The sequence below is a fragment of the Amphiura filiformis genome, chromosome 15, assembly GCF_039555335.1.
Source record: "Amphiura filiformis chromosome 15, Afil_fr2py, whole genome shotgun sequence".
In the NCBI taxonomy this organism is placed as follows: Eukaryota; Metazoa; Echinodermata; class Ophiuroidea; order Amphilepidida; family Amphiuridae; genus Amphiura; species Amphiura filiformis.
In genome coordinates, this window is record NC_092642.1 from 31,241,619 (window position 1) to 31,269,045 (window position 27,427).

A 27,427-nucleotide genomic window follows, 5' to 3' on the forward strand; every position below is an offset into this window, starting at 1 on the left:
ACTGGTGGCATACACGTCACATGTGGCACTTGGAGTAAGTCAAAGTGGTGCACAAAGTGGCACGCGCTAATTTTAATAATTTTTTTCACATACATCTTGAACAAAAAAGGGGTGAAAATACCAAATATGGGCCTTAAAAAAACCCCAGATTTCAAATAAGAGTCATCCATTCAGGTAACCCCATCTGAAATTTACACTCCTTGTGTGGACGGTCATGTCTTCCATAGGTGTATGGATTTCAAATGGAATAGCCCATTTTGTCCACATAATCCGCTTTGTTTTCCACACATTTCCACTGGCTTACCATGGTCTACTCCCTATTCTAGAAAAATACAGCACTAAAAATATTATGCTGTTTTGCTAAATGAAACATAGCTAAATCCTAATCCTTTACTAAGTTCTAACTGGAAAAAAAAGGCAATTTTAATAATTTGGCCAATTTTTGGAAATAAGGGTGAAAAACATGAGTCTTCAGGTGTTTTTTTTTCGTATGCTGTAACAAGCATTTTAATTTTTGAAAAATGCACTTTCTATTATCTTTTATAACCAATTATTAAAATAACATATTAAATTCATGAGCAACTCATACCCTTTTAGTTACTACATATTTTGAATGCTTAGACTTGCACAAGTCTTTGCATTTTGTGGCTGAAATTGTAAGAAATCATGCAAAATTGCATGTTTTGGGCCCATTTCCCCTAAAATTACAAAACTCCTCACATGTGACTTTTATTGTCAGGTAGAACTAAGTTATGGATTAGGTTTTAGCTATGTTTCATTTGGCAAAACAGGATAATATTTTTTAATTCAAAAAATTAGTACTGTATTTTTTTTTTAGAATAGGGAGTACAACCAGCACTTACTCATTGTTTATATCAAGTGCTTACCTTATGATGTCTAGTAGTAATTAACCTTTTCCCAGACCTCTAAGATCATAATATGTTATTATTAAATTGGTGACGTTTTTTTATAAACTAACAGCAGTAAGTTTTTAATGGATGGCTAGTTTTACACCCTGAGCAACTGGGCACTGATAATACTGTCATAGTTTCTTACAAATTCATTCACTCAATGTCAGCACCTTCCTTGCACATGTCCTGTGGCCGTATCTTATACTCTCTGCAGTAATCCCAGCATGTGTTTTTCTATGACTTGTTGCACTGAAATAAAGAAGAATAATGGATACATTAAAGATGTGGAGGCAGCTTTCCACTTCATTACCCCTTGTGTTTGGTAGTGACACTGGTGCTTTTATTTGGTGGCAAGGCAAGCATCCTTATACCCGTGTGTATACTCTGCTGGATAAGCTTAGAGCTGCGATTTTAAATGTTAGCAGTATTTAAAAATATTTCAACCAGCAAAGTACTTCACTACTAAACTTGAGGTGAAACAAAGCATAGAAATGCAATGTCCATGCTATTATTGTTATCATTTAATATCTTTGTTCGAGTTTTATTTTGGTAAAAACTGCATTACGATTGGACTTATAATTCCACAAAATATGGTCATTTTGGTTCCTATTATCGCCTATATCTGCAAAAAACAGCATAATGATGATATTGATCCATCCACATTTAAGGAGAAAATTGTGTGGAATCAATGTGCCTTCTTACCTCCTTTATGTCCTAATGCCAGAGCAAGACTTAAAGCTGTATGTCCACCATCAGTTTCTATCGTCATATCAGCACCAGCTTGTAACAGTAGTTCACAACATTTGGGATGGTTATTATATACAGCATATAATAAGGGAGTACCACCATTCTGAAATAAGACAAACAATGAAAACAAATCTAAAATCTGTAATGGTATACAGTTTACCTGCACATTTTGAATTGGGACAAGGAATCCAATGGTTCTACTATTATTATATAATTCCTCTCACCTTCAGATTGTATAGTAGTCAATATTACTAGTCATGTCAAAAAGCATCTCTGTATGCACAATTTTGTGTATTATTCCGTGATTTTGAGACTGGTGCACACATTTCACTACTATGCAACCCAAAACATGCAGTTACGGTGGCATCCCTACCAATCTCGACCAAACTACAGACCATCAAGGTTCAAGATGGGTTCATGAATTTTCTTCACCAAATCTTAACATGCCAGTCTGATTATTTTAAACTACACACCTGCATGATCAATGTATTTGCATGCTTGTCCAAGACTAAACAAAGCAATGATCAAATTGTATACATGGATCCTGGGGTTTTGCACCGGAAGCAAGTTTAACCATTATTATGTTTTGATGAATCGAAATGTGTGAAAATATTGGATCCAACACATAATAATGATAAAATTGGATGCTTTACACCCAATATTTATTGGTCTCGCTATGAGTTTTCAAATATTGGACTCGACAACGTCTTGTCCAATATTTGAAAACTCGTAGCTCGACCAATAAATATAGGCTCGATCGATCCAATTTTATATCAAAATTACTTTGTCATTGCGTTTCCTGGAACAACCTGTATCGTGCATTGCATGACGAATACACACTGTACGCTCTGCTTGCTGATTGTATGTGTGGGGTGCCAATGAACACGCTGTTAGCACCCTGCATATTGATTTGTAGGAGGGAATTTCAGTCAACCTGACTTCTGGGAGAGAAACCCAGGATCCACACATTGCTATAAATATCATGAAAAATTGCTTCTTCTACAAGTCTTGAAATGTACATACTATTACTTTTGTGAGGTTCTTATGTTCACTCTTTATGTGGTAAATTTCAAAATTGCGACTTCAAAACCCCACAAAAGTATTTTTGACCCATACACTTTTATGTACAGCTGTTTACAACCACCAATACAAGAAATGGCAAAACTCCTCTAAAAATAAAATCATGACAAATTAACCCTGTTAAATATCCCGCTATGTAGTAGTACATTATTGATTGTGCCCAGATAAAACCTGTTGCACATGAATATTTACACAGTGGCATAGCATCATAGGGCAAGGGTGTGTCCCCCATCGGTCTGAAATTTTTAAAATCCCATAGGAAAATGACTGCTTGTGTCCCCCCCCAATCAGACCAGGTGCCCCCACAATCATTGGTCAGTGCGGTGCCCCCCCCATATGATGACCCACACTATGCCACTGTATTTACATGAAGCTGATGAACATGAATATTAATATTATTACAGCTAATAAATGCTGTAAGAATAAATTAGCTAACATTTCAACCTCATCAACAACACAGCAATACAATACTGTAAAAGTGGACATTTTTGTGGACCATATAAATGTTCACATTTTTTGCTCCCATCACAGACAGCTACCATAAAAGTTAAAACACACAAATATGTTTCTTCATTTATATAAGTCTTTGCACGAAAGTTGAGAAAAACTTTCCAGATCTTCAAAATGTGAATTTAAAAACAAGGAAAGTAGGTCAAAGTCAGTAAAAAGCAAAAAATTACACCAGTGAAAATCACCACTTGTACAGTAATAGGTAAAAGCCTGTAAACAAAATCACAAAAATAAACATATATTAAACTTACCCAGTCATAATTATTAACATCTATATTCTCTGCTAATAACAAGCGTACCACATCCACATTGCCATTACTACTCGCAAATGAGAGGGCGCACTCTCCTTCTATGCTTACTTTGGATGCGTCGGCACCATACCGTATCAAGTATTCAATGATGTCTATTTGGTCGTGTGCGCAGGCCCACATTAATGGTGTGTAACCCTATGCAATAAAAAAAGTTTTAATTACTTTATCGAAGGACAACAGACTACAGTAGTACTGACTACAAATCTGAATACAAGGAAATATAATTACATAATTTTCATCTATTTGAAGCCTCAACATTATAACTTTGTGTGAACTTGATACTTGATACTTTCAGCAAATTTATATTTCATTTAATTTTAAGTTGACTGGGGTATAAAAAATTCAGTAAATACATGAAGAACTATTATTTACGCTCTAAAATGATCAAAAATCAGACAAGTATAACACATTTCATTAAAATTATTTTTTTATTATTCATATTATTAAAAAAGTTGTCAGTCAGTCTTTTTCATATGCAACAAAATCATACAAAGACAGACATACGAGCGTACACTGCATATATTTCATGACACAAACTATCAATTTTATCAATTTTCTAACAAAAAATGCTTAAAAGGTTGTTAAAAAAAATATCAATGTTATTGGGCAGAATTTGGGTACATTAGAAATAAAAAGTATTTGCTATATTCATACAGGTGCGCATCCAGGATTGTCAATGGGGGAGGGGTGCAGAGGTTAGAATTGGCTGAATTGAGCTGATTTGGAATGATTTTTCTTTTTTTTAGCATAATTTCCTATGATTAAGGAGGTGCACTGGATTTTGTCCTATGTGGATCCACCTCTGTCATATATATGTTTTACTGTTTGACTTACCTGAACATCAGTTTTGTCAACTTTTTCCATTTCCAAGCTCTCCATTCTTTCACTTAGTAATGACAATTCTCCCTGAGCAGCTAACTGATGGATGGTCATATCCTCTGCAAAAAAAACCCCAATTCATTAGGTGGGAAGGCATTTGACAGTGCTACCAACTGTCAAGTTAGCTCTATCCATTAGGTGCTCAATTTTGGAGCAATAGTGTGTGTGTTAATGTACATGTATTCAGGCCCACAGAATTTGTGTGTTTGCTCAAGTGGAAAAATTAAGTTGGCTCTCAAGTTTCTCCTCAACACATGATTTCTATCTGCTTATCCAACTTTACTCATACAAAAATTCAGAAAACTGATCCAGGGTGTGATGGTATTTCTACATGTAAGAAATTAAGGTTATGCTCCTATATTTGTGTAAATGCTGCATTCTTAAAGGGCTAGATCGTTGTGCGCCCCAAATGGAATGTGTGTCTGGTTTACAATGTATGTAGTTAAAATAACTAGCTGATGAAACAAAAGTTGCTAACCCTTGACACTGCCTATGAGTAGCATTTATCTCAAGGTGACCACAAAATTTACTCAAACAAGTATCACTTGTCATCATGATGGTTCCAAGCGCAGTCTTAACTTGTTATTTTCCAGATTTTTACCTGGCGCTTTAAATGACACTAAATGATTTATAGAATATTGCACCTTCTGGGATTGGCATTGTGCACTATAAATTGATTTTTAATGATGGGTATACCATATACGTACTCCTCAACATATGTGATACAATCTGGTCCATGTGGGTCAAAGGCGGCAAATTTGAAACTGAGATATACATTGTACGTAAAAATATGGAGTAAAAACAATAAAATAAATAAGAAAATAGACAAAAAACTTAAGAACTTTAGAACCAATTAAGCTAGACCTTTGGTGTTTTTAGTATATGATGGCCTATTGTGTGTTTAATGAAATACTTACAGTAACTCAATTGTCAAAAATGCCTTCTTTGGCCCCATGCATGGACCAGATCGTGTCACATATAATAAATAATAATAATACACAGACTTCAAGAGCACTTTTTAAATGAAGAAACAAAGCGCTATAGAAAAGGAAAAATACACGAGCTAGGAAACATCAGGTGAATATGTGAGTTTTCAGGTTCTTCTTGAAGGTTTGGACATTGGCAGAGTCACAAATGTGGGAAGGCAATCCATTCTGTGAAACAGGGGCAATGATGGAAAATACTCTGTCACCAGCTAACTTGTGGAATCTGGGAATGGAAAGGCAAGTGGCAGCAGTAGGCGCAATGAGTATCCAGAATGACGGGTGTGAAGGGAAGAGGACAGGTATTCAGGTGTAGATGAAGCAAGAACCTTATAAACATGGACAAGAGTGTGGAACTGGACACGTTTAGCAACTGGAAACCAGTGCAGACGGTGAGGCAAAGGAGAAGTATGAGTATATTTGAGCTCTCTGAAGATGAGTCTGGCACATTTGTTCTGGAGAAGCTGCAGGTGGGTGAGGGTTAAGTTTCCCGCCTACAACTTCTTTGCTTAAGTAGAATATGGAGGACACACACTCATGATGAGCTTAAAAAGAAGAAAAGCACTAGCCTGGGCAGCTTTCTGGAAACTGGAACGCCTTTGGAGAAGCCCGTCCCTGCCAATCGAAACAAAAATCAAGCTGTTTCAGACAACGTGTGTTACTGTCTTTCTGTACGGGTGCGAGTCATGGGTAATTACCAAGGACATGGAAAACAAGATCAATGCATTTGCAACATCTTGCTACAGAGTCATGTTAAACTTCAAGTGTGTGGATTGGATTCCAAACGAAACCATCTACAACCTGACCAACACCACTCCACTGGTTGCCAGAGTCAAGATTCATCAACTCAAATTTCTCGGCCATATACTGCGTCTTGAAGATGGCGAGCCTGTGAAAGAATATGCGCTTTATATTCCACCACATGGGAAGAGGAAACCGGGACGGACGCGCACACTGTACTTACAGTATGTCCATCACCTCCTGGGAGATACTGAAGGATGCTGCAGCCAAACAAAATTGTTTTGCTTGCCCAAGATCGCATTAGTTGGAGAAAGCTTGTAGTCGCCTGCTCCGCAGCCGACTGATGATGATGATGATGATGATGATGATGAGGGACTCTTCAGAGGTAGTTTCTTACCTGACCATTCAAGTGTGCTATTTGTTTACCTGGGACAACTAAAATGAACATCCCACATCCTTGAATGTCACACATGGAGTTACTTGGAAATTGAGGCAAATTTTAAACAGAGATTACAAAATTGCCAAGATTTGTTATGCATTTCTTTGTTGGGAAAAGTACATTTTCCCATCCAATGATTCCACGGAAGGGTCCCATTATCCTTTCATTTATTTCATATTGCTTGTTCCTAGGATGTTTCTGCATTTGACTGTACTTGTTCCGTTCAACTTTCAAGTGTTAAAGGATGTATCATTGTAAACATAATGGATGCTAAGCAACTCTCACCTGGTAAAAATGTTGGGGTTGTTGTTTGAACATTCCCTCTTTTGGCATTTGTGAGTGTTGTTGGTTGCTGAAAATACCAAAAAATATCAAAAGATGAATTATGTAGCCAAATAGCTTAATATTAGTAATAAAATATTTAGCTGAAGTTAGTGGCAAGACAGAATGAAAGTGAATGAGAACCAGGTTCAAAGTATCATACTGCATATTCTAGTATTGATTCAACAATATATCGACTAAAGTAACATGACCTTAGCAGGCCTTGTCATTTGAGGTGTGTGATCGCTCTCACTTGCCACCGCTCGCCCAAACTTGATTTCTAGTGAGCAATTTTCCACTCGCCACAGACACTAAATATCACTCGCTGCGAATCTCCCAAAATCAGCCATTTCAACATTATTATACCCAAATAAGTGGTATTTGTGAAAATACAACCACTCACCTAGCTTCATGCCAGCGAGTGATTAACCACTCGCCTTTAAAATCTAAACGGCAAGGCCTGACTAAGTACACTATTGTTAAAGTCACAACTATTGGTGATGGAGAAATTAGACTATGACCTGTGATAGTCTACTATCTGTTGTATTTATATCAAAAGTGTACACAAATGCAAAATATATTTAATAAAATTTTGCCAAATTTAAACAATGACTGGCTACATGATGTTGATCTACATTATAATTGCAAAATTAAACTGTGTTTTGTGCTTCGGTTAAAAAAGAAAATTGATACCAATTGGTGAAGTGCGGAAAAAGGGTCTATAAATTGAATTAGAGCTTAATGATTTTGTGAGGTTACAGCAGTGCTGTACGGTGCGACCATTTTAGGCGCATTGGCGACTAGATTTTTTCTAATGGCGACTAAATATTCAATCCCTGGCGCCAATGGCGACCAACTATTGAAGCTTTTAATCGCCAGCAAATGCAAAACATGTACCGTATGTAATGTAGCATTCAAGAGTATGAATGTATGCTATGAATATATGCATTTATCATGTCTCAATGGGGACTTCCTGGAAAACATATAGGCCTACACTAGTAGGCTACATGCTGTATGTAGATTGAGTACAGCAGCTATGAACATTCAACGCACATGGCTGTTCAGTTGGCACCTCAGATTTTTTACCTGGGAGCAAAATTTGGGCGCCTAAATTTATAAAGTTAGGAGCCATTGGCTGCTCAATCAGGTTTTGCACCGTACAGCACTGGGTTACAGTGCATGTGACCCCTGACCTCACAAGCCATACCTACCCTCATTGGTGAGTAGCTGGATTTACTTGATTTACTTGATGATGATGATCTACTGGGACAGATGCGTTTCACTGTTGGCAGCAAACCTCTGGTTTCTGTTATAAAAAATAATAATATGCAGCAATGTAAACATGAGATTGGTTTATACACAACAATAAGAGGCACAAGTTTACATACCAAGCTGGACCCACTTGTGATCATCGCAAGGAGTGTAGCATTTGTATGGCCTATTCCCATCTACATCTGTTGCTCCTTGATATCATATATCACATCAGAAGTTGCTATAATCAAATTAAGTACATATATGTATTTCTTGGCCAAACTGGAACATGCGTGTTGCGTCCATGTAGTGTACTAAGCGTGTACGCAGTGTAAGGCGTGTGCATACTTTCTTCTGAACTGCCCTATATTCGTATGTGTTTATCACGGAGCCACTAGCGTTCGCAGTGTTCCAGTTTTATTTGATTATAGTATACCCTAGCATCCATAACCAGATCACTTCAGTATAATGATATCATTAGCAGGCATGAGACTGCACTCTCAAAAAAAAATGAAAAAAGTGAAAATCTGTGTGAAATTGGGCAAAAAGTACCAAAAACAGGCTGAAATTAAATAAAGTTGGGGAAATTTTAACTTAGAAAAAACTGAATTCAGTTTTAAAACTAAAAATTCTCATTCCTGCATTAGCCACAACTGAAATGTATTAGGTTGGGAGTATTGTACTTGTAGCACTACTAGCATTTCATCACTTTACCATTTTTCACTTTGATGTGGCATTGACTTCAACGTGTTGAGGCAGCTGTTTGGCTCAAGCATTTATGCAGCAACTATAAGGTCGTGCATTTGTATAGCGTTTTAAGCAAATGCTCGCATTTGAGGCTGCATCCCAATATAATGTGCAGTAGTTGCGCACTGGCGTCCATGCCACTGTGTGCCACACCACATCAGGTCGGAAAATGGTACAGTGATCTTGCTAGTATGGTGTGGGCATTACTGTGAAACATGTCTCTGGTTTTGTAAACTAGGCATATAGGTTTGCCTGACACTATTTTTAAACAAGGTTTTCTGTTATTCTGATTTGCGATCTTGGACTGATTCAATAATTTCTTGGGTGAATAGTGATTTATTTATTCAGGTGTTGGATCACACATCTTCAGATGACCCAGACTATATTATCCTTCTCATAATTTGTTATATAATAAGTGACATACTCTACCTAATGTATTACCGTGAAAACTCCATAGTTAGCATGTGCTTACTATCGGCGCTTTTGAAAACATGAAATTGTATCAAAGTCTGGCGCTCGGGTTGAGACACACATTTGCAGGGTTACTTGTTCAGTATATAACTATGTGTATCGATGATTTGCTCAAAACCATTTACACTTTTGTGGATGGTGCACTTCATGTTTGCATGTTTTAAAAAGCGCTTCGATAGTAACCACATATGCAAACTATCGAGCTTTTACGGTATTATATTACTTAATTATCTAGAACCTTACCGGGAAACATAACTGATTGCACTTCCAAATCTGAGCTGGCTTGGTCCTGATCACTGAAAGATTTCAAAACTCTGGAACATAATGATATATCTGGTTTGATACCTCCTTCAACAGCTACAATTTGTGGCAATCTCAAAGTAGTCCCAGCAGTACTGATGATTGGCATTTGAGCTTGAGAAATACCTACACTAGGTTGATTTTGATGAGTGACAACTACACCAGACTGGCCTTGATGGGTGACGACTACACCGGACTGGCCATTGTGGGTGACAACTACACCTGACTGGCCTTGACGGGTGACATCAACTATACCAGTTTGACCGTGATGGCCGATGCCTATAGCAGCCTGACCTTGATTGGTACCTATACCAGCATGTCCTTGATGGGTGACAACTACACCTGACTGGCCTTGACGGGTGACATCTACTATACCAGTTTGACCTTGATGGCTGATACCAATAGCAGCCTGGCCTTGATGGGTGCCTATACCAGCATGTCCTTGATGAGTGACAACTACACCAGACTGGTCTTGATGGGAGACAACAACACCAGTTTGCCCATGATGGGTGACAACAACACCAGTTTGTCCTTGATGGGCAACACCTACCATAGTCTTGCCTTGGTGGGGGATGCCTACCCCAGTCTGGCCTTGATGGACAACACCTACCATAGCCTTGCCTTGATGAGGGATGCCTACACCAGTCTGGCCTTGATGGACAGCGCCTATTATACGAGCCTGTCCTTGTTGAGTGATGCTTCTACGTATACCAGTTTGGCCCTGACGGGTGACACCCATACCAGCATGGCCTTGATGGGAGATACCTATCATACTAGCCTGGCCTTGATGGGTGATGCCTACACCAGTTTGGCTTTGGTGAGTGATACCTACAGCAGTATGGTCTTGATGGCTTACACCAGCCTGGCCTTGATTGGTCATGCTAATACCAGCCTGATGAGTTAAGGAAAGACTTGTGGTTGCAGGAGATGTGTCTGAGTCTGCGACTGTACATAGTCTCTGTGCACCAGGTATCTGACTATTGAGGATGATGGCATTGATATTTGTTGGCGTGGTTGATATTGGCATGTTGGTGTCTATTAATGATGCTGAAGAAAATGTCATGACTTCTTGGTCTATCATAGAATCATCACCTTCCATGCTCACCTACTTCACACTGAAAATTGAACAAAACATTCTATTATTATAGCATTTTTTATATTAGCCTGACACCTCTTGCATATTGAGATAGGTAGGATATATTTGTAATCAGATGGGGATGAGGATCCTCTCAGCAATAAGTACTATCCCTGCATGCATTGCAGTGGATCTGAAGAGTAAATGTACAAAACTGAAAATAACTAAGACCACACAGATATTGGGGCATGTGGATAGCTTCTGAAAACTTAATGAAAGTATTGAGCTTCTTTTTTAAGGGATCTAAAATGAGCGTTTATTGCGTTTCGACAGTATTTTTTGTAGGACATGAGAGCACCTCAGACCTATCGAATTGCATTCTGAATCTGAAGCATGTCTTTCTGATATCAAATAATTTTCATTTTTGAAAATCACAATATAATACAAATTTTATGACAAATTATAAAAATTTGATATTTTTCAAATTTTGATATATAACAGTCCTCGAAGTAAATTATATAAATCTAATGATATATTCTTAAAGTGTATGTAGCAGGGAGGAAAAGCCGACGGTCAATTGAAAATTTTGACCTTTCATATTGAAGATATGGATTTTTTTCCCAAAAATACCTTTTTTTTGGTGTTTTGGGAAAAAAATCCATATCTTCAATCTGAAAAAGTCAAAATTTTCAATTGATCGACGGGCTTTTCATCCCACCTACATACACTTTAAGTATAAATCATCAGATTTATAAAGTTTACTTCAAGTCCTGTTAAATATCAAAAATATCAATTTTAATGATTTGCCATAAAATGTGTATTAAATTGCGAATTTCAAAAATGAAAATTATTTGATATCAGAATGACATTCTTCGTATTCAGAATGCAATTCGATATGTCTGATGTGCTCTGATGTCCCAAAATAAATACTGTCCAAACATTCATACCCCAGCCCTTAAACAAATCAAGTAATTTAATTAAACTTTGTATGTGAAGTACTTTGTATGTATTTACTGCGGAACAAGCACTTTTGTTGTTTTTACGGCAAGGAATGTTGGGATATATCCCATAGCTGTTATCATTTATGAGTATGACACAACAGTATGAATCAGTTGAATGGGTATGAATAGGTTTTATGGTTACACTTGAAAGAAGTTTGTTATGTGGATTTTAAACATACTTAAAAGTGGGAATATTCAAAAGGACAACCAAAATATGATACTGTAATAATTTCATCATGACCAAAATATAACTGTTTAATGTGATAGGCCTATAATAAATATCCCAAACTGAGTGAATATAGGTAAATATAATATAAATATATATCAGCAAAGGAGCAAAGCACAAACATGTCTTTGTAATACTATAGTAATATCAATAATACCTAATAAAGGCTTATTGAAAGTTATTGCGTCCAATTTGATTACGAAAACCATATTGTTTTGTTATTATGGTCTGTCGCCGCCCAGTCAATTTTTATTGGTTGTTTGAATGCAATTCCATTTACCTCTTACAGTGTATGGAATGACCGAAAACTTAAATGAGGTGTCAGGTCACTATAAAGGTACTATATAGGTATGTTTTCCTTATATCTGTTATGAACAAAGAGATTAGACCCAATGAGAATCAACTCAGATTTGAGCAGTAAAGCTATGTTTTTTCATACTGGTGTGTTATACATCACTAGCAAAATGCCCGTGCTCCGCCCCGGGTGCTCCGCACGGGCCTCCGCTAGTTGAGTAAACAGGAGCGATTAGGCCTCATGATGATAGAGACTATATTATAAGCCTAGGGCCTAATAAATGGTGTTTAATACCACGCCGAATTGCCTTAAGCGTAAATACCTAAACCATAACCCCGTACCCCGTAAACCCTAAGATCCATGTATCGTCCTTCACTGAAAAGGTTAATAATCTGTCCATTCTTTACTTCCTTTTCAGCTCGTGCATCAGATGCCCCTCATGTCAATGGATTCATCTGTCCCTAGTCTTAAAATGTTCCTATTGTCACAAAACTAACATGTGCCAAGTTTGAATTAATTCGGAGGTCGTCCAGAGGGGCCACCGAGAGCCTAAAGTTACAATGTGCGTTCCTATGTAGTAAAGTTTGTTGACCCCTGTACAATTCCAATTAGAAGCCGATCGAACAATTTAACGTAGCTGCCATATCAAAACCGTTTGGATAAATTTAGAAGCTCAAATCTTGGGAGCTAAGCGTACTGATAATCATCTTTGAATCTGTGATGAAAATCCATCTCCAAAGAAATGACCGTGTGTGTTTTATTGTCAAAAGCGCCCCCACAGTCCATATTCTTGGGAAAATCTATAATTTCTGTCTTAACCAAGTGCTATAATACTTTATTTCACACTGAAAGTTGTTAATATGTATTATATATTGATCTAAAGTTCAGAAAATCTGCTTTGTAAAAGTGTAATGACAACCAGGACATCAACATTTGTAAAATTTGAGGTAAAAAGTACCACAAAATGCCTATTTCACTGAAATTTTGTATCGAGGCGCTTGTGCCAATTCCACACATGCTCATTTTGTTGGTGATTAATTTTTATCACAGATTCGAAGATGATTATCAGTACTATAAGCGCAAAAGATTTGAGCTTCTATTTAAGTCCTAACGGTTTTGATATGGCAGCTACTTTAAATTGTTCGATCGGCTTCTAATTGGAATTGTACAGGGGTCAACAAACTTTACTACATAGGAACACACATTGCCCGACACATTGTAACTATAGGCTCTCGGTGGCCCCCCAGGACGATCTCCGAATTAATTTAAACTTGGCACATGTTAGTTTTGTGACAATAGGAACATTTTAAGACTACGGACAGATGAAGCCATTGACATGAGGGGCATCTGATGCACCCTACCACTCTTTCATTCTCTTCTTCTTTCTTTCTTTCTTTATGTTTGCTTCCTTCCTTCCGTACCTTTACGATATTTAGTAGACCTAATCCCGTATACCATAACCTGTGCACAAATTGTCTATGCGCACCAATGCGTGCGAGTCAAGTGGAGTGCGGCGTGTACACCGAAGCGCTAACGACGGCACGCTTTCTGCTAGCTATATGGACACGTTGGTTGCCATAGCCCATAAACAAACAGCTGCTAGGAGGCCTATATATATTTGCCCGATTACAGATTTTAAGGCCAATTCTTGCACCATTATGTACCAAATTTCGTCCTGCCGTCTCGGTATATTCCTCAATCTCCCGCGTCATTTGGATAAAAACTGACTGAGCCTTTGATGGACTCACATAGATAGATAGATATAGATAGATGGATAGATAGATACATGTACAGGGTTCGAATTCGGCTGTATCGCATAGCAGTTTGCTCCACATTTTGAAGTAACTGCTACCCAATTTTGCATTTGTATAGCACTTTTATAGTGCTTTAGTATATTATATATGGAAGTATCCTGATTATGATGAATTAGCCAAAAACTGCTACACAAAATTTTTAAACGAATTCAAACCCTGTACATGTAGATACATGGATACAACATTTGCCTAGATTTATAGTAAGATTATTACTATTAAACAAGAAACCAAAATGCGCAACTCCTGCTGGAGAAGTGGCTAACAGTAACAATCCTGTTAATGATATATACATAGTTTCTGTGCACCTGGTATCTGACTTAATGATATTCATTGGCATGGCTGATAAAGTCAGATATCCACAAAACCCAGTATTTCAATTTTTAGAGATGGACAACACACACAATCTACTATTGATGATGCATGTAAATGTAATGAACCATGCTTAAAAGGGATTTTACTTTCCTGTTTTCACAAGTGGCAGTTTCTTATAGCTCTTTGACTTTCTAGCTAGCTCATTATCAAAGCAAAGCTTACAATATTAGTACCAATCATGTCAATGCAATGACCAATGTCAATGTCAAAATCATGAATCAGGCAAATTCAGTGGAAATCGTAGTGACGTGATCCCGGTGTCGTCACTTAACATTCAAAGGCGTAACGCATGATCGTTCCCTAAGTCAAAAATACTCCCCTATTTTGCGCGGTTTCAAGAACATTTTCGTAATTTTTTACCCCTATTTTACACGAAAACAGGTACAAATTAGCCTTTAAAAATACCCCTATTTTTTGCATTTCAAGTACACTTAAAATTACAAAAGTACCCCTTTTTTAACATTTCAAGAACACACACAAAAACACTTGTTCTGATTCAGTGTCTTTTCTGAGGAGAACTCTGTTGTCCTTTTATATAAATGAGGAAAATAACAGAAAAATATATACAAATACATCCAATAGGATGCATCATGTGTTTTTATGATAGTTAACAACAATGTAATCTTTCCTCCGTTTTTTTTTTTTTTGGTGCAAAATAAAACTTGAATGTGACCAATACATAAACTGACTGACAAAAATTACAAACTCTGGCATTTGCCACGAATTCCTTCACTCAAACCACTATATCAGCCCCATCTTTAGATATTTTCAAGAAAAACCTCTAGCTTGCCGGTCACCAAATAGTTAGCGATTTGCAGTTTTTGCCCTGCTGACTATAACTTCAGAAGGATTCCTTTATGATCAGGTGCCATTTCGAAGAGTTTGTGGCCCGGTTTGTGGGTACCCAGTTTGTCAAGGCTCCGGAGGCCGGGCGCGTCATTAATAAAGCCAATGAAAAAAGTCCCATGGAATCAGCGGCCAAACTGGGCAAGTCCCCAGTGACGTAATCGGTGTAAATAAACCATGAAACAAATAAAACCGAGTCGAGCGTGTTGCTGAATATTTAGGCCGGGATATTAGGAATTAGGCAAAAAAGTTTCACAAAAGTGAAATCCGGGAGTAAATTGAGCGAGAAATTGTAAGATTTCTTGGGATTTCAACATTATCATGATTCACAAAAATATACCCTATTTTTTAATTTCGAGTACACCGTCGTCAAAAACAACCCTATTTTTTAAACATCGCGAACACAAAATATTCGCGAAAATAACCCCTTTTTTCGCGAAATTGGGAACGATCATGCGTACACATAGTCAATGTTAAGTGACAACACCGGGGACGTGATGGAGGGTGTGAGTACTTCATCCTCGCCGTCAGGCTATGTGTTGATCGAGAAATCTATCAACTATCCACGATACATGTAGTTACTGTGTGGATAGAGGAACTGTAACTGCTTCAGTCACTCAATCGTCGCCAATTTTTAAATGTATTAAAACAATTCTTTGTGAAGTTTAATGTTACTGAAATTTATTTTGATGACTTATACTGTAGGCTACAATGTATCTTCAAAGCAAAGTTTGCTAATGTTTTGCTAACAATTCGCCGACGTGTCATTTATGCAACTTTTACGGCCACTTTACCCATCGTGATTGGCACTGTTTTCTTCCAAATTTCCATTGCTTTACATGGTGTCATGCTTAACTGATTCTGACACGTTTTGAGATAGCTCCACATTCTATCCTCATATCCATCGTCGGTTACCAGTCATGCAGTGGCCTGGATTGAGGATAGACTTTTCGATGATCTTTTCTTTTAGACCACCCGAGCTACATGTATGGTTAACATTTAGTTCCAGTAACTGTAACTAAGCATCTTTATTTAACATTTTGATGTTATTGAACAGGCCAGTACATGTCAGTACCGGTATGTTATTAAGGACAGGGAGGCATGCTGGCAGGGCTAGGTTAAAATTAAGAATTTATCAAATTAAACTTTTGCATCAAGGTTTATAAACATGTTTTTAGCATAACAACCATTAATCGAATAAGCTTTATTTTCTTCCAAAATCCAAATTTTTATCGCATTTTTGACGTAAAAGAGCTGAATGCAAAACCGATGTCGATGATGCAAACTCCAACACTTCGCGTAGTACGGTACAAGCTTTTGATGTTCGCTCATTTTGACAATGATTTACGCTCGCATATCAAGCATTTTCAAGCACGTTTAACAGATTTTTACTATATTTATGTGACGCAATTCTGCATTTATTCAAGATGGCGAATTTCTCGAAAAACATGAAATATTTTTCTTTAAAAAATTCCCTCATTTCAGTGGCGTATCGTGGCGCTCCTACCCCAGGGGGCTACGCAAATGTAAATTTTGCCGCCCCTTGCAGCAACAGCCCGAAAAGGTTGACCCAATTTATTTTTCAGCCAGGACGGCTCTCAAAAATCTACAAAAAGCTACATTTTGTAGGTGTTACACCCCCCCTAATACACACAGATCTTAGAGCTGCCGCCGTGTTGACAGTCAAAAATGTATACTTTCATTAATTTTCAATAATTTTTCGCCCTTCTATTTTCATATTTATTCTTGCTGCCCCTTAAGTACCGCCCTTTTTTCTTTTAATGTTACTCTTTTTGCCGCCCCTTTATCTTCCGCCGCCCCTTCTTTTTGCCGCCCCCTACTTTTACCCCGGAAGGCTGGCGCCCCCAAAGCCCCCCTCCCCAAATACATGCATGCATTATATACAAATTCTTTCACTTAATCTTAACACTTTTGAGACAAAAACTTCCTAGCACTAGCACATGAGCAGAATAGCTGTTTTTACTTGTTTACAAAAAGTTGTTTTAACCTTGTTTTTTACACCATATTTTCCCTCATTTATCAACGTCCTGTTTAACCTTGATGCAAAAGTAATGTACTGGGTACTAATTATTTAGTCCATTATAAAAATATAATACTAGTATAAGGTTGTGCGCCATGAATTGGGGGCCAAATGCGTTACATACTAAAAAAATGAACAATTTACATGTTTTTGTACTTAAACTGATCTAATTCACAAACTGTTCATCAAAACCCTATAAAATTATATATCACTGTAAAGCTTAGAGTACCAGGAATGCACACATACAAACAATTGGTCAATATACAGGGTGCCACAAATGTCATATAGGGTGGAAAAGTTGAATTTTGGTTCAAAAAGTATACTATTTTGTTCCTCTCTTATTTACTAACATAAACACCTGTTCTGCTAAAACCTTTTAGATGTGCTAATAACATTGTAGGCTTTCAAAAAAAGCAAACTTGTAATGATGAGTTATGTTGCCTAACTGAGATACAGGGTGTTCAAAAGTCGTACATAATTTTTATGATTTTTATTACATTTTCAATCAAAACTTTTTTCCTCCATGCCTCACACAAAAGCCAGTGGCATATTTGAATTCCTCATCAAATTTCCATCCAAAAAATGTAAACTTTTACAGCAGTGGAGTAACTCCTTCAAGAAATATGACCTTCAGAACATTTGGAGCATAAATGAATAGTTAACACAGTAGCATTATAGGAAAAGCCTAGAACCCATGACACAGAATGCAGCACCCTTACAACAAATTATCCTAGCTTGGAGTAAAACTGGTCAAATTGTAAACTAGACATCAATACCAAAACAATGGTACCTAATCCATCTCAATACCTTGCTGGGTTACAAAGTTGCAGTAAAAAATAAATTCGGGAGGCCTGAAAAATCAATATTCCCTATACTTTAACACATGCCTCAACCGTAGGCACCTCAACCGTAGGCACCTCCACCCCTGATTCTGCATCGTTTGAATTGCAATATCTCAAAAAGTATATACAGTGTGAAGTTTTTACTTTCCACAATTTTAGCTAGATAAATTAGCAACAAAATGAGACCAAAACTAACTCAGTACCCCTCTCCAAAAACGTCCCATATAAACTGAAAAAATGTAACGCCTCCACCTTTTCCTATAACCCAATTCATGACGCACGACCATAAATAGCGAGTGTGTGTGGTCTAAAAAGTAAAAGATCGCCCACTTTTCGATCTTGAAAGCTATCGTGAAGTACACGTGGGCTATTTCATTATAAATGACACGTTCACAAAAATGGCTTTTATCATATCTGGTTGATATAATTAGGGTGATAATGCAGTGTTATTAACTTAATTCTAAGTATGCCACAAACTACAAGCTACATGAGCATTTTACAGAATTCTGTCTATTTTTGTATAAAAAAAAATTGCCAAAAGGTACATTTTAACCCAATTTTGGAGTCCCATTTCATTTTGCCCATGTATTCTGAATTAATTCTTTGAAAAATTAGGTACATTCTATGGCAATGTGCTTGTTGCAATGAAAATATGATATGTGTGGAACATCATGCAAGTTGAATGGTGAAAATTGGTGCAAAAATGTTAAAATTATGGAGAGTATTGCAAAATTGGCATTTTGCGTTAAATAAGAAAATGAGTGTCCTCTCCAATTCATGCCTCCATTTTTGTTAACATTAAAGAGGAAATATAAACCCTTACCCTACCTGTATAATCTGTGTTATATTACCAATTGATGGGACAGGGCACTGATTGAGGAATTCATTTATTTACATACAGTAGACCACTTGTTCTTGATACCACAGTTCAGCGTTAAAAATTTGTCCTCTCCAGAACTGAAGTTAATTACTAATTGTTGAAATAAGAAGGATTATATCATAGAATGTGAAATTTGTAGAGGAAGAGTGGTCTTCCTTCTACCAAGGTGGCACATGATTTGGTATTTGTTGCATTTTGCAAGCCTGTATCCACGATTCTGTTTGCAATTTAACAAATGTCCTCTCCAGCACAATTATGTCATTTCCATGAATTGGTAAACAAACTAAAAAATAAAAATTTCAAAGAGCCAAACCCACAAGAAATTTTTGCATTTTATTGCAAATTATGCTTACAAACCACTTTAGTGTTCAAATTATTGTCCAGTTGTTGAGAACACATATGATATTATTCTGCATTGAACTTGGTTAGCTAAAAATTGCAATATTCCTAATTTAACCAGAATATTAACCCTGTTTGTAGTGGATTTTAAATGCTGGGGATCTTTTATGCAATAATATTGATGCAATAATATTGATGCAGCTATTTCTAAAGTTAAAGTATGCTTTATTATGTGTTAAAAAATGTGTCCTATCCAGAACAAATGACACAGGAGAAGTCTTTTATTTTAGGTTTTCCATGACTAGTACAACAGATTGACGCAGAATACTCACTTATGCATCAGTGTAGTTATTGGGCAGGACAAAATGACTATTTCATGAATTTTTCATGTGAAGATAAAGTTTATCCTTAAAATATGTAGTAATTTTGCACCATTTATCTGGATTAGTATCAATTTACTAATTGTTTTATATTGAAACTGGCATATTTAAGACACTGAAGTGTAAAGGAACATACAACAATTATTACAGACTAAATATGAATAAGTATGAACCCAATGTTGGTTACATATACTCTTTCAAAGTTGTGTATTAAATTGTTTAAAAAATGTCCCCTCAGGCGGCAGCTATGTTTTTACACAGCAAAAATTCAATTTAATTTTTTAATGGTTCCTGAGGGTTTGACGCTCTAATATTTTGAGAATTATTGACACACCATCTGAACTTTGAAATGATAATGAATTTGCATGAAATAAATGAGTTTGAATTTTGACCCCTTTTGGGACTCAATGTTGTCATTTATAATGAAATAGCCCACGTACATATTATGATATTTCAACAATCGAAGTTGATTTGAACGTCGAAAACTGTCCTCGTGTAGCTTTGACGGAAGCTTTGACTTTCTCTGCTCTTTTATTTTAGAGAAATAAGGGCGATCCTGACTTTTAGACCACCCTCGCTATATAGGGCTCAAATATTACTATTTCATCAAGATTTAATATTGTAACAAGCTTAAACTAAAAGTTTCATCTAAGGAGTCCAGCTTTAAACTATTAAGCAACAATATCCAACAAGCTAAAACGATTTTTACCCGTTTTTTAACAAGCTAAAACCAATTTTTGAAAAGAAGCTTTAACATCAATTTTTTCATTGTAAAAACCATCTAAACAATCTTTAAAAATACAGTGACCTACCTAATATTACTAATCTATGTTTCCGATGATATCCAAGAAGCTAAAATATTGTGAAAGAGGGCAGGGTTTTGAGTAATGAGGGAAATTACGGGGTAAAATACATCACGTTTTTCGAGAAATTCGCCATCTTTTAAATGCAGAATTGCGTCATGCAGTAAAACAATGTCAAACGCGCTTGAAAATGCATGATACGCGAGCGTAAATTACCGTCAAAATGAGCGTACATCAAGCGCTTGTGCTACGCGAAAACTTCGGAGCTGGCATCACCGGTTTTGTAACCAGCTCTTTTACGTCAAAAATAGCTATAAAAATGTGAATTTTGGAACAAAATAAAGCTTGTTTGATGGAATAAAAGGTATGTTTGTACAGTTGAAAACATGTTTAACCTTGTTGCGAAAGTTTAATATGATAAATTTGCAATGTGTACCTTATATAGCTCGGGTGGTCTAAAAGTCAGGATCGCCGAAATAAGACATTTTTACCTGCTGATCCTAGACTGAATCCTCCAGTCCTATCAACATCTACGCACGGTCATCGGGTTGTGCTGATGGTGAGGACTACACCACATTTCGCCATAATATATTCTAGAAACGCTTGCTGTTAGAATAAGAAAATTTTTAATTGTAATTATTGCACAGGTCACGGCGACCCTGTGACCTTTCCGGAAAAAGCCGAGTGGCAGGTTTTTCAAATAAATATTTTCTGTGTAAAACTGTACCATCAGATAGGTAATGGAATATATGAATATTAACTGTACATCTATCACAACAATTTTTGATAACAACTTGCATCACAATTGATCTAGTATAGAAGGTAGAGAATTTATTTCAATCTTATATACGCCATTTTTTTTGGAATTAAGTGAAAATTAATTCTGTAAAAACTACATTTTTTTAATGTAATTTTCACATTAGACCCGACAAAAGATTACCGTTTTGTTGTTATGATAATCTAATCTTTTGATTTTGTAAATAAAATTAGGGGTCTAATGTGGATTTAGGATGCAAACTGGAACAATCCAATGCCTTGTCAAAATCATTTGCTTCAAAATGGAGTTCGGATGCACTTCGTAATTATACAACTTCCGCCACTGCGGGAAACCACATGCACAGCAGAGCACATGGCCGATATCAAAATCGATTTTATGTATTGTGTATGTAGGCCTATTCATAGGACCCTCGTATTAATTGTCCCTATGCGCTTGAGAATTCAACAATATAAATAATGGTAGCTTTATTATAATACACATTAATGTTTTAAGCAGATAAAATTCCAAAATATGATGCAGTAATGAAGTTGCGATTTATTAATATTATATGTATAAATTTTCACGATGGCACTATCAAGTTCTTCGTGGTCGAGCGGTCTAAGGCGCTGGACGTATGGTATACGTGATACTAGCCAAAGCGGTGAGCCGTGAGTTCGAACCCCGCCTCTGCCAAACTTTAAAAGAATTAAAATTAAAATTTTACTTTTTAAAAATTTCATATTGGGGAAATGTGACTGGGAGAATTTATGTATGGCGTGGAGTGGTGTGGGTGAGGACTGAATCGTTCAGCAATCCAATATTGGTGCAGTGAAAAATGCTAAAATATGAATATTTAGTAGATTTTGATTACGTCATTGCTTTCAGCTACTATTGTGCCCCATTCTTCGTTCATGAAGCTACCATGGGAATATAAAGACAAACGGAGCCCTGATTAAAGCCCGACATTTGGCTGATTTGGGTAGCTTTTGTTCGCTACACATAAAGCGAGCTTGAAAACAAACAGCTGAGTACCGATGCAGGGAATAAACCTCTTTGCCAGCAAATTTCGTGAAATTTGGTAGCTGATGTTTAAAAAAAATTTTCTGATGCGTCCGCCATTAGTAGTTTTTACAATTTTCCCATTTTAAAACCAAAATAATCAACTTTGCACGATTTTTAGTCATCATGGTGAAACTTTTGTGGTTTTGTAACATATTGAGTCCATTGCACACCGTCAGATCGCAATATTTAACTTGATTTTGAGAAGGAAAGTTCGTCGCCACAGACCCCGCTCAGACCACAGTGACATGGATGCACTGACTATGCACAGCCTCGGCGTTCACGGTGCGGTGCAGTGGCACTGGTGGTAAACAATGTAAGTATAAAAGCTGAAGTTATTTCAATTATTTTCACGTGTAGTGTGCATGGTTTATAAGGCCATCTTTTACACCGTAAACAAGAGCAGTGTCGTGACTCATGACTGATTCACTCTTATATTGTAGGCTAGGCCAGGCCGGGATCAGGCCACGAAAAACATCAGTCATAAACAACCTGTAATGCCTGTATCAATGACAATCGATTTGATATGGCATGCACGCAGTTGAGCGCCAGGCATTGCTGTCTAGATTTTAAAGCCGAGTGGTTGATGATGTACGCGAATGATGGTACGCGAATGGTTGAATTTTCACAATACACTTATTGGGGTATATTCAAATAAGAGTTTCGGTTTTAAAATTCACGTTCAAATGCACGCGAAAGGCACTAATATTTGTACCTTTCTAAATCGTTTTAACACTTAATTCGCTGGCTGATTTTGTGAGATTCGCAGCGAGTAATATTTAGTGTCCATGCGCAGGGGCTATTTTAACGTGCCTCACTGTCACGTAACGTGACGAGATATAATATTTGTGCAGTGACAATTAACCATCCGTGTAGATATGCTTTATAGTAGACAATGGTAGAGCCTTTCTTACGGTCACATTCAGGTAAAATGTCAATTTTTTATTTTTGAAACGCACTCTACTTCATCAACACTTTTATCTCATTGCACGAGCGTGACGGTGAGGCACGTTAAAATAGCCCCCTGCCATGGCGAGTGGAAAATCGCTCACTAGAAATTTTTTTTTTTTTGAGGCGGCGGTGGCGGCGATCGCTCACCAAAAAAAAGTCAACAACAAGGCCTGGGGTTCAATAATTATAGGTAATTATGAATGCGTGTACATTACTGCTGCTCGAAAAATAATGCATATGCGCTGATGCTGATCGTCTAATGCATGAGCCCCAAAGGGGAAGACAAAATTAGGCGAATCGACATCAGCGCAAGTGCATTATTTTGCCTAATTTCTCGAGCAATAGGGCCTAAGTATGTGTTTATTAATCTATTTCATACAGTGGCGTAGGGCCTACCGTGGCGCCCCAACCCGGGGGCTGAAGAAAATTAAATTTTGCTGCCCCTTCCTCAACAGCCCGAAAAGGTTGACCCATTTTTTTCCGGTTGTTTGAAAAAGTGAAGAGCCAAAAAAAAAAAAAAAGATTTCAGGTGCTAGCACCCTAAAAGCAACACATTTTGATGTATAGCAACATTTTTCAAAAATTTGTATGCTTTATCAAATTTTTCTGCCTTTTTATTTATTAATTCTTTTGCCACCCCCTTTGTTTTTGTTTTTGCCACCCCTGTTTTTGCAGCCCCTTCAATTTCGCTGCCCCTGATTTTACCCTGGGGGCTGGCACCCCAAAGCCCCCAAAATAAGCGCATGTCATACACGACAAGAAAAAACACATAATTTTAACTTTTTTATGTAACAAATTATCACTCAAAATGTTGGAAATTAGAACCAAATATAAACCCGCCCGAAAAATGAATCAATCCTATGTGACACGAACACGCATGAAACACTGCCGTAGACTACGCAGAATGCACAATATACACAATCAATGCATGTTTCATACTTTTCTGATTGGCTGCTTTGATAGGAGTGTATGAATGCTTTACGCTAGTTGTGCGTTGTGTATTAAATGCAGGACTGGCGATGATTATGTGAATTCTGCGAGAAGTCTAGAGGCCCCTCTTGTAAAACTTTTCTCCATTTTAAGATATTATTTCTTTTTAATTTCCCCAACTAGGTGATACTGATGTCAACTTGATGTGAACTGTACAGTTGCAGCAACTGCTTTCAGGAGATGGTGGCTTTTAATGAGAATGTATAGTGATGAACTCAACAGTACTACTGGTGCAACAAAAAGCTGGTATGTACAATGAGTAACCAGGGACTGCCTTTTGAGGAGAGTGACATTCATGCATTTAAATTGGGATGCAGACAACCCCAGGCGGACAACATGATCTTTGAGGGCACCTTAAGTTTGTTCGTTTGTTTATAAGGTGGAACAAATAAGACTTGTAACAAGCAACAACATGGTATTGATATATATGTGTATGTAGAATGGCATGCACGCACTGCCATGCAGGTGGTCATAAGCAATGCTTAAATCAAATGATATTTGTGCGAAATTGACAATCTCCAATGTTAAGGCGTAAGGCTTTTTTTGTGAAAATTTTTTATCGCAAAATTTACAAGGCGGAAAAAAGCGGAATTTGACATTTGTAAAGCGGAAAATGTTGGGCTTTTTTTTATAGTTAGTCCTGACTCCCATCTCACACATGATGATGAGCTGATCATAGTTTAGCCTTTAGGCATGAATGGGCAAAATGCCAAATTGCAATACGTGTGCTACGTACACTACGGATGCACCACCATTGATCTCCAACACAACTCGCATGCCATACAAGTCACACACAGATGCAATGATCAAATTTTTATCTAAAAGGTGCGCAGTAAATCCGCAGTGTACTTTTGTGTGCAAATAAATGGTAAAACAATTTCCATAAATATATTTTGAATTGGTACCGTGCTTAGGCCTCCCATATATGTAACTCTGGGGCTTGCAGCATGGAGCAGCCCAATTTCAGAAACCTGGAGGCACAGTGAAACATGCTTGTTCTTGTAAAACGTTTCTCCATTTTAATATTTTGTTTCTTGAATTTTCCCAACTAGGTGATACCAGTGATGCCAACTTGATGTGAACTGTACAGTTACGTTGCAGCAACTGTTTTCAGGAGGTGGTGGCTTTTAATCAGAATGTATAGTGATGAACTCAACAGTACTGGTACAACAAAAAGCTGGTATGTACATGTACTATGATTAACCAGGGACTGCCTTTTGAGGAGAGTGAGAGCATTGCTCTCTACTGCTCTCCTTAAGGGGGTACTACAGTAACTACACCCCTGCCCAATTCTGTGCATATTTTTGCATTTTTCTCAAAAATTATAGTGCATTTGTGACAAGTAAAATATGTATATTATAGGGGCAAGGACTACAACTACTGCACTGGAAATTTTATTTCAGCACAAACAACAGTTGTGGAGTTACAGTCAAAAATGAGGAAAACCAGTATTTGATCAATAAATCAATAACTACTTGCCTTGAGTTGCTGAATTTTCAGTGCAGTAGTTGTACTCCTTGCCCCTATAATATACATATCTTACTTGTATCAAATGTGCTATAATTTTTGAGAAAAATGCAAAATTAGGCACCAAATTGGCCAGGGTGTAGTACCCCTTAAATCTGATATAGGAGAGTGATGTTTGACATGTGAAACAGCTCTCCTTGAAGGCTCATGAAGAGCTATTTATTGCTCTCCTTCAAGTTCAAAAGACAATCCATGAGTAACTGCTATATTGGTTGATGAAAGGATTAGGCCATAAGGCCTGGCTTAGTAACTCAGGCCCCAAGATAGTAACTTCAAGCCCCAAGATAGTATCTGACTTAGTAGCATGGGCCCTTATTTATAGTCAGGCCCAGGGTTATCACCACGCTGGACTGGGCTGTCTGGCACTCACTAAATTGGGGTTTTTTTAAGTTTTTTTTTTCATTTTTTTTTTTTTTATATTTCCGGAAGTGGATGATGATATTTCATCATAAAAAGAGGAAGAAAATTTTTTTAGGGGGCCTAAAAGATAGTGCGAGGCTTGAGAGCTTAAGCTCGCCACGCTTTGCCTTCAATATTTTAACCAGTACTATTTGGGTCATGGTGACAACCCTGGTCAGGCCCGTGCTACTAATTCAGGCCCAAAGATATTTTTTTTCTTTCTATGTCACTTTTGGGGATCTGTAGGTTGTTCAATATTAAAATCTAAATATTTTAATTGATATTTTGGTTATTTTTCTTTACAGATGAAATATGAACTTCTTGGAAGGAACCACCTGCAGCAACAAGCTTAAGCAAGAGACAGGTAAATGCTCCATAGCAATCACCTGTGCCATATAGAATGTCGGCACTTCAACTAAAAATCAAGCGAATTTAACTTCGAGGGGAAAACTATCGACAGAAAAAGACATTGTCAACATATGGCTGTTACGGCCTACGCCTACCTATCAATTAGGTTTAGTGGACTAGCTAGCTGGTAGCCACTAGCCATCACTGTTAATTTGGAACATGTTTTACCACACAGTGGAACTCATAATATATAATTATGATAATGTGGACTACAATTAAGTCAACAAATACTGGACACAGTGGTAACTAGTAAGGCTGGCATTTCGGTCGGGATGGCAGGTACCGCCGAGATTACATTACCCGGTAGGAAATACCCTCCCGGGTACCGAAATTAAAAAAATCCATTCAAATTCAATACATTTTGAAATCATTAATAGACTATGACATGAATACAAATTATCAATTTTCATATAAAAATAACAAAATATCTTGAAATTTTTTTTTTTTTTTTTTTTTTTTTAGGTCAACCATGAATGATCCTGGCATTTAGGTCTAGGTCCAGAGACACTACAAAACCGAAAAAATATAAAACTTAAAAAAAAAACCCGGTTACCCGCCCGAAAATTGCGGCGGGTACCCGGGTACAAAATTACCCGAAAATGCCAGGCCTAGTAACTAGGCGAGTTAAAAAAAGCGAGTTAAAAAAAAAGGCGAGTTAAAGAAAAGGCAAGTAACCCCCCCCAACAGAGATTAGGGTGTTTTTTTTTCAATTACCCCCACAAAGTAAGCTA

General features: G+C 37.2%; 1 protein-coding gene and 1 long non-coding RNA gene across 2 annotated transcripts; one reads left to right on the top strand and one right to left on the bottom strand.

Moving 5' to 3' along the window:
• Nucleotides 1-184: 184 nt before the first annotated feature.
• Nucleotides 185-10,790, bottom strand: LOC140170867 (uncharacterized). The gene is made up of 7 exons (XM_072194075.1): nucleotides 9,635-10,790; nucleotides 8,134-8,228; nucleotides 6,887-6,953; nucleotides 4,394-4,497; nucleotides 3,500-3,694; nucleotides 1,614-1,761; nucleotides 185-1,160 (listed from the first exon to the last, which is right to left on the bottom strand). The coding sequence occupies exons 1-7, from the start codon at nucleotides 10,788-10,790 to the stop codon at nucleotides 1,111-1,113; spliced, it is 1,815 nt and encodes a 604-aa protein (XP_072050176.1). The 3' UTR covers nucleotides 185-1,110.
• An 11,683-nt stretch (nucleotides 10,791-22,473) lies between these two features.
• Nucleotides 22,474-26,940, top strand: LOC140171514 (uncharacterized). Its single transcript, XR_011861611.1, has 4 exons — nucleotides 22,474-22,737; nucleotides 24,486-24,608; nucleotides 25,415-25,542; nucleotides 26,594-26,940. It is a non-coding gene; the product is annotated as an uncharacterized lncRNA (long non-coding RNA).
• Nucleotides 26,941-27,427: the final 487 nt, after the last annotated feature.

Coding starts and splice junctions, on each gene's coding strand:
- LOC140170867 (XM_072194075.1), bottom strand. CDS start 10,790: ATGGAAGGTGATGATTCTATGATAGACCAAGAAGTCATGACATTTTCT. Junction 6,954..8,133: donor CCAGCTACTCACCAATGAGG/GTAGGTATGGCT, acceptor TGGTATTTTCAG/CAACCAACAACACTCACAAA. Junction 3,695..4,393: donor TTGACAAAACTGATGTTCAG/GTAAGTCAAACA, acceptor TTTATTGCATAG/GGTTACACACCATTAATGTG.